At 43.8% G+C, this 12504-nt stretch overlaps 1 protein-coding gene across 1 annotated transcript in view; it reads left to right on the top strand.

Annotated features, from left to right (window-relative positions):
• Positions 1-2905: 2905 nt before the first annotated feature.
• Positions 2906-12504, top strand: part of si:ch73-206p6.1 (phospholipid scramblase 1) — a 42926-nt gene continuing 33327 nt past the window's right edge. Inside the window, exon 1 of the mRNA XM_053413072.1 lies at positions 2906-3067. Coding sequence (XP_053269047.1) covers positions 2906-3067 — 162 coding nt within the window. The remainder of the gene's footprint in view (positions 3068-12504) is intronic.

Below are 12504 nucleotides of genomic sequence, written 5' to 3' on the forward strand. Positions count from 1 at the left end.
TACCGGCAGGCGCAGTATAGTGAGGGGCCCACCAACGCAAACAGGAAGCACTGTAACAGGGTAATAATGACTGTGCACACATTAACATAAGCACACAAACATGTGCACGTGTAATGACAGAAACATACACTGTGGCAGACGCTGGTGCACACAGTTACACATGATAGCAAAGAAAAGTAGACCGGGCTTTGATGGGTTAAATGGCCATGTCCCCCCTGTGTTGAAGGGGAATGTGCTCCTGTGCTGTGAGCGATGGCTTCCTCTCTCTGGGGCTCCAGCATGGGGCCAGACTGGTGGCTGTTAGCTCGAGATGGATGACTTCTCATCCTGCCCCTTCCGACAAGTACAGTGCACAGGCAGAAAAACCACACAGAGGAACCTGAATGTGCAGCCAGGAGAAGCTCTTGAATATATAAACAGTCAACTGATGAAAAATATATATTTGACTCGTTATATTTGTTAAACCTGGACAGGCATTCCAACACCGGCCCTGAACCTTCGTATGCCCCATTGGCGTCTGAGTAAACAAAGGTCTTGGTAGCCATTATAGCCAAACTGACAGGAGAACCAATAGACCAAACTTTGGAAAAATAAAAAGAGGCGTTATTTCAAATTGTGGATTAACGTACGGCTATTGGCCAACTCACAGACTTCTGTTCTAGGGTTAGGGTTCTAGTTTAAGCTCCATTGGTGGTATCAGAAGTACATTCAAAGTTTCTGTGAGTCAGATTTAGTTGCATAACACAACAAGGTAAAAGGCCCCCTATAGTTTCAGGTTTTCACTAATGAAAATCTGCAAATATCTGTATGTAAACTGTATAGAATTCCCGCCAATAGATCCCCCTTAATTCTTAATACTTAATAAACTATATATTTGTAGATATCTTTTTTTTAAAGGGACAGATAGCGAGAGTATTAAATAGAGATGGTGAGATTCCCAGATTTGCACCTGGATAACCATTCACACCAGTGTGTGGGATGTATTGTTTCTTATGTAACATCATCTCCAGCAGAAGAAATGGGGTTAATTTATCTACACTTGTTAGTCGACTCCCCTTTATTATTATTTAGAAAAGAGTTTGTAACAAAAAGTTTAGATTATCATGTAGGAAGACATGGGGTTGGTGTGGCCAAGGGGATAGAGCGGGCGTTCTCCAACATGAAAGTTGCCGGTTCAATCCCCACTCTTCCCCATCTGCATGCCGAAGTGTCCTTGGCAAGATACTGAACCCCTAAATGGCCCCTCATAAATGTTGAGTGTACTAAAAATGTAAGTCGCTTTGGAATGTAATGTCATTTAGCTGGTACAAAACAAATGTTTGGTGACACTATAGATTTTTGCAAGACAGATGGATGATATGACAATGCATGTAATTTGCAGAACGTGCCATACCACTACAAAGTGTAGAAGCAGTGTCGCAGCTCTGGGCTCACTGACGTGTCAGCCCAACCTGCTGAAAGTGTAAAGCTCATCCGTCTGCTGGCAGAAGTTACAACACATCGCGCGATACTCTGTCGTTCACCCTGAGCTTCCCCACACTGTTGTAACGTGCGGTGTTATCAAAGTGTAGCAGGACTGATTCAAACGAGGTCCAGGGTTTGCTGTTGTTCGCACTGCATCATAATCAGCGGTGGATTGCATTGCGTTAGCAGTTGTTTCATATGTGTCTTTAATGTATCGGATCATTAGCGATACATCAAGACGAGTATCACATCTGCGCCAGTGATGGAGACGCGCCTCCTCGGTATAGAGTGAATCGTAAAATCTCTTCACGGTTGATTGTCTCACGTTATATATCATCACATTACCCAGTGCTGTGTGTTCTGCTGACTCTGCAGTAACCCGTCGAATCACCGCAATCGTTGTCAGTTTAAAAAACAAGAACATCTTTACGCCGTTGCTCCTCGGGCCCATGTGTGGGACCACATGAGCCGCTGCACTCCATCTTCACTTTACATGGTCTGAGGAATGGAGGTCACCCTCAAAGCCCAGTACAAAGGGTGGCCTGATCCTGGGCTGTTGATTTTAACGTAACGTCCCGCCTCCCCTCCGCCGCGTTCACAGAGGCCTGGACAATGTATCTAAAGCGAGGTCCTCTCAGCAGGTGGAGGTTCAAACGGGTCCCACACCAGAGGCTCCCCGGGAGGGATCGGATGGCTGCCGCCTTCAGGCCTGGCCAAAGTTTGACCCGCACTAAAAAACAGACCTGTTCCAGACCATTGCTGCTCCCCCCCTGCTAAAACAACACCAGTGAAAGTGTGTGCGTCAGTGAAGATCTAGTTTTGGGTCTAAATGATGTGTGTGTGTGTGTGTGTGTGTGAGTGAGTGAGTGGTGAGAGAAGGGCATGTAAAGGTGTGTACGCACCTGAAAACACTGACCCAAACCCGGGTAAACACGCAGACCAGCGCCTCGTGGGTCTTCCTCTTTGAAGTCGTGACGTGCAGCTGAATGTGTCGGAGCTCTAACGTACGACCTGTTAGTGGGACGCATTCTTCACGTGAGGTCAAATGTGCAAGTATTTATATAGTCCACATCAAAGTGCGTCGTTTAACATTTTTAAACTTTCTAACAATGGATCAGGATTCATTTATCATCGAGTCCTTATTTAACTTTGAATTCCGGAGCAAGTTCTTTGCATCCCTGTGACCTAAACTTAATTTTCTGATGACTGTTGAGCTCACCATATGAGAGGCCACCATAAAAACAGACATGTGATATGGCCGGGACGCCTGAACATCTTAACAGCCATTGATGGCCACCAGCTGCTAGGCCCCGCCCTTTGGTCAGTGACTGATGGGCCCAACTTGACCTTCTCTCCGAGCGGTGAGGGGTGCAGGGCTCGGGGATTGAAAACATCCTCCCGGAGTGACGGCTGTTTTTTGGTGGACGGAGACACGGAGGACATGGCCTGCCAGTCACGCACTCTCTCCGACGAATCAGAGAGAGCCAGCAGTGGCATGCCAGACATGTCACCGATGCGCCAGGCAAACCTCGCAGGCCAAGCTGAGCCAGCGGGGCGCCAGTGGTCACTGGAGAGGGGTTATGTTTACAAAGTAGTGGAGGAGGTGTGTTTTTACTGAAAGTGCCTAATGCAACACGATACGTGTGAGTTGTAGCTGTGGATTCTGACTCTATTCAATATTTAAATAAAAAAAACACAATAATATATCACTACTATTATGTAAGAAAGAGGACTTACAGTTTAAGTAAATGTTGATTTGATTGTGTTACTGGTGAATCGTGTGGAAGAACAGAACAAGATAACATGTGTTTTTAGTTTTACGGGTTTTACACAAACACAACTTGCTGTTCACATGAGGAGATTATTGGTGGATCGTTGCTTTATTCTAAATCAATAACACAACCTTACCTTGAGGTATCCTGTGATTTTTATGAATTAAATGCAAAAAAAGAAAGTCAGGGAGAAAGGACACAACAGTAATTGAAGTTCTTTTGACTGTAATTGACAAAAATCTCTCTTTTGGGACAAGGAGTTTTGATTTGCTGTTGATTTGCAGAAGTTCCACAGTTAAAATCCAGAACACAAACTCTAAACGGCTTCTTGAAGAGGAATTCTAGAGTTCTGACCCTTCGATATAATGATATATAGCACGTTTAAAGGATGTCAGCGATGGGAAGGTAAGGGATCTAGTCCTGATTACTGGGAGCTGGGCTGTCAACACTCCCTCAGCCACCTGGTGAACTCACCGTGGCTTCTCTCCTCAGTTTTCAGGCAATAATGGGAACCTCCACCGTTCAAACAGCCGCTGTGGCTGGTGGCTGGTGGCTGGTGGCGACCCGGCGGGAGAAGTGACATGTGAAAGTGTCGCCGGGCTCCGAGGTGACACCGCGGTGCTGAGAGCTTTCTCCGAGAGGCCACAGTGTATGTGACTCGCGAATTGGGTTGAGTTAGCCGCGTGTAATGTTAAAGGGGGACATTTCCTGATAGTCATGCTTGAGAAACGGCATGAGAAAATGATGTGCACCCAGGTGGTCAAATGCTCTTTTTGTCTCTCAGCAGACAACCAGTGCTGCTTTTGTTGCTGTTCATCACTTTGAAGCAGGACCCATGGTGGGCGTTTACGGTTCCTCGCGTCCCCCTCGGTCCTGCATGCCTCCGTGCTCCCCTCGCCAAACGAGCGGGAGCTTTTGTTGCAGCAGGGGAAGTGAAAACTTGTGAGGGGCTTATGATATACGGTGTGAATATATGGCGTGTGAGCAATAAACCACCATTCAAATCCAGCTTCCCCGTTTAATCCATACAATGACAGGGAGAAGACATCTCAATTTGTTTGACGCCATATTAGACGTATGTAATAGTGGCCCTATTGGGGGACACAGGCTGGAACATATTGTTGCCAGTCATTAGGCTCAGATTAATACTTGCATAGGCGTACATAAAACCCAACAGAATGATATTGCACAGAGTTGGCATCCATAAATTGTGGAGATATAGTGTCGCCAGATAGAAGGCATATGGCCGTGGTAGGACAGTGCGCCTTGTAATTGAGCGGCAGAGCAAGCAGTCCATAAAGATGCCAAGACATACTTAAATATTTATGTAGACGAATGGCGTAATAAATAAATGGTTAAATGAATAATGGCTCGACTAACGCGATCGCAATAGATAAGTCATGTTTTATTCAGGGCCCGAGAAGCCGTTTAAAGAGAGAGAAGAGGACGCCGCTCTAATGAGGGATTTCAATTCCTTCTGAGTTAAAGTTCAGAAGTGGTATTTTGACAAAAGTGTATTTTTCATTGGTTGATTTAACGATCTCCTGCTCTTAATAAAGCTACATGGACTGCACAAAAGTTCTGTGATTTAAGTCATATTTCTTTGGTTTAAATCCAATTTGATTTGTAAAGTCTCGGTGAAATGTTGTAAAACGTGAGTTAATCAGCACAGCTCCCATCTTCATTTCCCCTATATTGGAGCGTTAGTATTCCTCCATCTAACAAAACCATTTCCTCCTTTTATAGACAGATGAAAGTTGCCCTGTGCTTTTCTCCTGTGGGGATATTGTGTGTCTGTGGACTCCCCACCGAGCCAGACCAGATTGCTGTTCAGGCATGCCCTCTACAGGCTGAAAGGGGAACTGAGAGTCCACATGCATGAAAACATGGAAATCTGTCCTCTGAGACGATGTTTTCAAATATGATTATGAAGGGTTATGAATAGATGCATTATTAATAAGGAGAAAACAATTGTTTAATTTGATCCAAATCAACAAGCAATGTGTAAAAAGGCACTTTGTGATTTTTATTCACCAAAGTCAAATTAGAAAAATCATTTATTTTGAATAATATAAAAAGTAGTCAGTGTTATTTCTGTATGAGGCTCGGAGCCTTGGAGACACTTTCCCGAGTGGACTTGAGGGAGGAGCTGTCAACAGCACAGACGCAGAGTCCCACTGTGAAGTCAGGACCACATCAGACATGAAGCTGTCCACAGCATGCCATCAGGATTTCACTCTTTGTCCTTCACAGTTTTTCTCTCTTTTCCCTCTGGATGAAAATAATATATTAAAAAAAAACATGGCTACTATGTTATAGCCACAGACTTAGTGTCAGGATTATATTTCACATCACGTAAATTACAAACAGATCCATAGTGGCCCAACATCCTGATAAAGGAAATTATTTTTTATTGTGTGTTTATTTTTCTAACCAAGACCATGTCTACATATCTGAAAATCTGATTGAATATGTATTTAATCAATTATTAAACATATATTTGTCACAATTCTGTGTTGAATAATTTCCAGTGAATTGAATGAGTTCTCATTTTTCCAGTGACCCTCTAGGATCTCCCTGGGGCCCCCTGCAGCCAACATGTCAAACCTCTCTTTTACATCTACTTTACAATACACAGGCTTTAAAAGTAATTGGACAAATGCAAACAAAACCATCATATATGAGGAATTTCAAAGAGGCAGAGTGTTTTTGAAAAAAATCCAGAGACAGACCCTTTCTATGAGATACAAGGAAAAAGAAAGAAAAAGACACGCACCACAATTTCATGATTATTCTCCAAAAAACCTGTATAATATTTTGGTGGAGAAAATAATTTTCTGGGGGCATTGTTGTTTTGTGTTCATGTGCTTGTTTGCATGTGTGTTCACGAGTGTGTGTGTTCGTCTGTGTACGGCTGAGAGTGTATTTGTTTAGCCTTTGAAGGCGCAGGCTTCCCCTGTGTGTCTTTATTGTGGGGCAGCTGAGGCCCTGCCTGTAGCTGTGTCCAGCACCGGGACTCAGACACCAGCTGCATTCACCGTCACAGACCTCTGCCGCTGTTTGATGTCCGCTCTGCTGCCCGGCCCCTGACCACAGAGACACTGACTATCCACCAACCATCTCCAGTAAAAAAAAAAAAAAAAGAGACAGAAACAACTCACTCCTATTTACATGTTTTTATTATCTAACGGGAGAGGAGAAGTTGTTTGATATCTGTGGACAAAAAACAAGCTGTTCGGGCCTGGGCACTCTGGGGTGTCTGACTGATTGACTGCATGGGCAAAGTTCCCAGGGTCTGTCTTTGTGTCCGACTGCTTTTCAAACAGCCCCGGGCCTGAGAGAGTTTTGCCTCAGGCAGAAAAATGATAAATTAGAATTACATTTTACCAAATCAGAGTGTCTAGGTTTGGACTAGAAAGGTGCAAGAATGAAATGAGACCGCCTTTTATCATGTGGAATCAAAGCACAACGGCACTGACATGCACGTTGGAAGAGTAATCATATGAATATGCAAAATAACAGACAGGGGGCTTCCCGCTGCTGTGTTGATGCAACTGATAGGACACTTTTGAATTTGATTTGTTTTGTACTCGACGTTTTTGCACATTAGCATTGAGACGCACAACCTAAGACACTGAATTCTAGATGTATTTAATAACGCGAGGGTTTGTCTAGTGAAGGAAATTACCATGAAATACAGCTGGTTATATACTGTATATACATCATTTTAATTAATGTAGAATTAATATACGTCTTATACACAGATTAAATAAGATTGATAGGAGAAAGTGAAACTTGGGAAATATCTCTATCCACACTAACTGCTGCTGTAAGTTCAAATTGAAAGGTTTGAAACTTGGTGACACCTTCCTGACCTTTCCTCACATCTTCCTCTGCTGAGCCTGTGCTGAGTGGAGCAGAGGAGGCCATGAGCATCAAAGATATCAATCCTTAAGAGAAAGGGATAGAAAAACAACACGTCATGTTCCTTTTATCCTCCACGTGCTTATGTAACCGGAGTTTTAGCGATGAGGCTCGTGTCACAACCTCTGGAAACTCACCAAGCGATGACATTTCCTTGCTGGTCTGTACCTGCGCTGCATCACAGACCAGTGACACCAGACATGCACGTGAACCCCCCCCCCCCCCCCCCCCCCCATCGGATGGCGGCTTCGCTTCACGACCGTTGTTAGCCTTGAACTCACACATGCGTAATGGTCTTTATCATAAATATCAGTGCTGCAAAGGTTATCGTTAGATAGATATCTCCCCGTGCCCCATTTAGTAGCGTGGCGGACACTCCTGACTGATGCTGCTTTCAAATAGGTGGAAGTCGCATTGATAGAGGAGGTTTAGGGCTAAATAACAAGTAGGTTACTCTTCGGGGGGAAATCTTAACGCAGCTGAAATATCTGCTCCTGTGTAAAGGTTATCTCAATATAACTTCTGCATTGTTCTCTGAAATCTCTGCAACCTTCTCCGTTAAACTAATGGAGGACGTTGCCATTTTTCGCAGAAACTCAGAAAACAGTCTGCATCAATACACGAACCTCACAGAGACCTGGCACCGGCGACTAGAGGGACTATTTAAGTTTTGACTAATGTTTTGCTCGACTGAATTATAATCACATGATAATATCTATTGACCGCCATTGATTTGCTATTAGGGGACTAGTTTAACCTTGATTGATAGCAGGAGACCTGTCGAGTCCAGGGCCATAAAGGGATCATTGACAAGCAACAATAGCCTCTCTTAACATGCCCCTAAGGTCCCCTTCAGTCCTTTGATCAATAGCTGACCTCTATGGCTATTATGGCCTGGCAATTGCATTTCACCGTTTTCTGAAAATGATGTACAGTATCTGTCTGGGAGGAAAAGGGATATGTTGTTATTAACCTTGACGAAATGGCCTTTGAAGAATTCAGGTGTAAACACCGAACACATTTCCTACTTATCTTTAAGTCTCAGAGCTGAAGCTCATGATTATTGTTATTTAATCTGCTGGTTGTTTTGTTTGTCTATACAAATACAATTGCTTTGTTTAAAACGTGTACTTATATACGTGTACTATACGGTTATTACCACCTTTTCTTATCATCTCTGTGTTCTTTCAGATAAAAGTGAAAACACCAACAGATATAAACAAGTGTTGAAAATGCACCACATTGCAGACGCTCATAAATATCTGTCACCTTGATATGCAAAATGTTGAAAAATGCCAGATCTCGCAATAATTAGGAAAGTGAAACAGAGAAGCAGAGAAAAACATAACTTCCTCAAATTAGTCTGGACATGTCCTTACAATACTTATTGAAAATACCAAATTCAGATTACATTTATATATATATTGAGGAAAAATCAGAGAGTCACTATAGTTTGTGAAGGTGTTTCTCTACTTAATTTTGTCAGTGAAAGTATAGGCAAAATAAAAATGCCATTATCTAAACTTAAATGTTTCTTACTTGCATGTTAAGTACAGATCAGAGGCTGAATTTTATTTTAATAGAGCAAAATATCCTAATATCCTTAAAGTTTTTTGTTATTATGTTTAAATCTGTAATGAGTTAGTAAATAATGTCTGTGTGCAAGATCTGGTGCAGTTTACATACTTGTAAGTATCCAAGTGACTCGTGTGCACTTGGTAATAAAAGCTACAGTGGCTCCCCATTAAGGAGGACCTGGGGGGACAGAGTATTTCTCACTGAGCGACCTTTATTATGAACAGAGCCGGTAGGTCACTGGATGTGACACATATGTATTAGCCTGATTAGGGCCTCAGCCCTGGCCGGGGTCCGCAGGTGTCCAGCAGCGTGACACCAGCCTCTCTCTCTCTGTCTGAATTAAGAGTAAATGATGGAGCCATGGATGTGACCTTTTCAGTTAGAAGAGAAAAGAACTTTACAAGCGATCCGCTCTGAAGAAAAAGGCTGTTTGGTTGATTTTTAAGGAAAAAGTGAGAAATGTTTTCATATTTTACAAAGTAATCACTGACGATGCAGAGTAGGTTGTGCTTAAAGGAATCATTTTAGTATGATTTGTGGCTTTCCTTAAAGTTGTTTGCAGATGTGAGCGTGCATGGGCCTGGTGAGCACATCTGCATGGGGCTGTGTGTCTGTCGGTCAACAGAATCCACTCAGACAGGTGATGTGGGTGAGCAATCCATTAGGAGGATACAGAATCCCTTCCTCAGCAGTGCACAGTTTGAGAGCACCCGGCCAGACCCTGACAGGCCCCAGAGCCAGGGCCTGTCAGGCCAGGAGCCAGAGTGATGGAGGGCCCCCACCATGGTGCACGGGACCCTGGCTCTCACCCACGCACTGCCACTGTGGCTGCACACTCAGGGGCCGACGGTCACTGCAACTAGATCCAGATGTACTCTACGCTGTGTGTGTGTGTGGAGGTGTGCACGTACGCCAGCGCTGGGTGCACGTGCACTTCTCTCTAAGGGTATGAGGCTGTGCCAACAAAGGGTCAATGCAGATTAAGATATTTTCCTGCCGGTCTCCTGTCTGTTTGTCCCAGGGGCTCGGGATATTTCCATTATTGCAGGGAAATTCACTCAAATCCCTCAACCTTGTCAGTCAATGACACGCGGTCCCAGAGGACGCCGGGCTTTAACTCTGAGGGACATTAATGAAAAGGCAATCGGCTCCCTGAAGAAATACCACAGGAGAGATAGCGGGCGAGAGAGAGACTGAAGCGCTACGCTGCAGAAAGTTTATTCCAAAGAGTTATTAATGTTTATTTGACACAAAAACAACGATATTCTGGATATTTCCACGAGATCTGAAAACCCGAGCAGAGCCATGAGGTTTTTGTTTATGCAGACAGATTCCTGACAGAAAACCAATGCACTTCCTGGTGGTCGGCATTAATGATTAAACCCGGAGATCCGACCCAACAAGACGGATCTTCCTTTGTGTGTTCTCCCGCCCTTGTGCACACACTTACCTGCACGGCCCGCTGTGTACATACCGGTGATATGTGACATACCTCCTGACTGTTCAGTAATATAGTAAATGATTTCAAATTAGCAATAAGACACCGCCACCGTGAACACCATACTGCAGTTATTATAAATCAGATCTCGCAGGACTTATTAAAGCGGAGAGAGAGGCTCCAACTTCCTAATTGGTGCAATGATTTTTTAAATAAGTGTGTGTGATTCCTGCTCCACCGATTGCAGTGAATAAAGACACTCTGGGTTGTTATGAAGCTGAATCAATAATGTAGAGCACTGCTGTGTCTTTATTGCACATCTAGGGAGCTACTGATTCATTAAAAAAAAGCACATTACATTATGGGATTTGCTTGCCCAGGGCTTTGTGTATATTGAAATGAAAAGATATTTCTACCATTTTTGTCTCTTTCTGCTAATTTATTGATGTATGCATCCACGGTAATGATTCACAGAAGAGTAAAACATATGAAGTTATTAAGAAGTGGCTCTTAGTTGCAGACACTCAGCAGCGTCTGCAGAAATCCTTGACTTATAGTCTCAGCGTCAGAGATTGAATAATTATAAATCCTGGGAATATAATGAAAACAGTTACTTTAAAATACTTTAACAAATTACCACTGTATTTATGTGTGTGTGTGTGTGTGTGTGTGTGTGTGTGTGTGTGTGTGTGTGTGTGTGTGTGAGCGTGTGTCTCTGTTCTCTGTGTCCGTCTGTTTCCATTTTGTGTGTGTGTGTCGTATTTGTGCGTGTCTGTCCGATGCATGTGTCTCTTTCCATTGTGTGTGCGTTATCTGTGTGTTAAATGTGTTTCTGTGTCTGTGTTTGTCTGTTGTTGTGTCTGTGTGTGTGTGTGTGTGTGTGTGTGTGTGTGTGTGTTAGCATGCGTTCCAGTCCTCTGTGTGTGTTGTTTGTGTGTGAGTATGTCTGCAGTGTGTGTTTCTCTCTGTCCTTTGTTTGTGTCTCTGTCCTATGTGTGTGGGTGATCTTTCTGTCCGTTCTGTGTGTGCATCTTTGTCATGTGTGTGTCTTTTCTGTGTGCATCAGTTTCCCTGTCCGTGTCTAAGTTTGTCTTGTCTTTGTCGGCTTCTCTCTCTGTGTGTATGTGTGTGTTTGTGTGTGCGTTTCTGTTTGTCTCGTCTATGTGTCTTTCTTTGTGTCGGTTTCTCTCTGTGTGTGTGTATATGTGAGTGTGTGTGTCGGTTTCTCTGTGAGTCAGTCTGCGTGTCCCCTGCCGGCCTGAAAATCAGTTTGGGCTGTGAAATCCCCGTCAGTGTCGAGGGCTTAGTGGGTTCTGAATCTGCTTGGGAAAGCTGCTACACCAATAAACAGCATTAAGCCGGAACGGTCACATTGTCTCACTGTAAAAAGTTTCGATTCATTTTTCATGCTTCTGTGAGTGGACGCTCCTGCTCCCTCTCATATTCTCTCTCCTGGAAATCAGAAACAAGCAGATCCCCAGCAACTGAATAACCCCGGATCTTTCCATCATGGCTGTGTTTTACATGGAGGATGGTGACACAATCAAATTAGGACAAACATTTGAAATAAACCGGAATTACCCACATGAACAGAAATTAAAATAGATATTTGATATAGACACAAAAGATAAAAAATAAATATTGTTGAATAGCTAAGTTTTAAGGTGTGTTCATCATCACTTCTAATGGAGCTTGTTCGACAGTTTCCTTCTGATTCCAGTCTTCAAACCAACGTTCACGAGACCCACAAACTTCGGATTGTGGGTCTCATTGCAAACATAACGAAAATGTTGGGACTGTTCCTTTAAACCCCTCCGGCCGTGAACCCACATTCTGTTTAAGATTTCCTCCACCATCAAATATTTATACAGCTGTATGCTGACCGAAAGCACGAGTTAACCAGCTCCCATCAAAATATCATTAACGGTAATTGAAAGTCTCTGTGGATCTCTACCCTCTAGGTGTCAGGGCCGTCAGAGTTAGTTATGTAAAGGAGGACATGATGACAGTAGATGTGTGTGTGTGCGTGTGTGTGTGTGTGTGTGTGTGTGTGTGTGTGTGTGTGAGAGCGAGTGAAAGGTGAACGTGGTCGGTAGCTTGGACAGTTCGCGACCCAGCGGGGACATTGGCGCTCCGGCTGGGTAGGTAATGATATCAGATGCCACACTCCACAACAACAGGTGCCTTGGCACTGCCACCTTCTACCTCCACGCTGCGTCAATGACATCAACACCGACCCACTGGTTAATTATAGATCACCAATCCCCTGCTCTTCACTGCTCAGCCATGAGAGGAGCGAGAGTTCCGCTGGCAGGTCTGGTGCAGCTC

The sequence above is a fragment of the Pleuronectes platessa genome, chromosome 20, assembly GCF_947347685.1.
Source record: "Pleuronectes platessa chromosome 20, fPlePla1.1, whole genome shotgun sequence".
NCBI classification, from domain to species: domain Eukaryota; kingdom Metazoa; phylum Chordata; class Actinopteri; order Pleuronectiformes; family Pleuronectidae; genus Pleuronectes; species Pleuronectes platessa.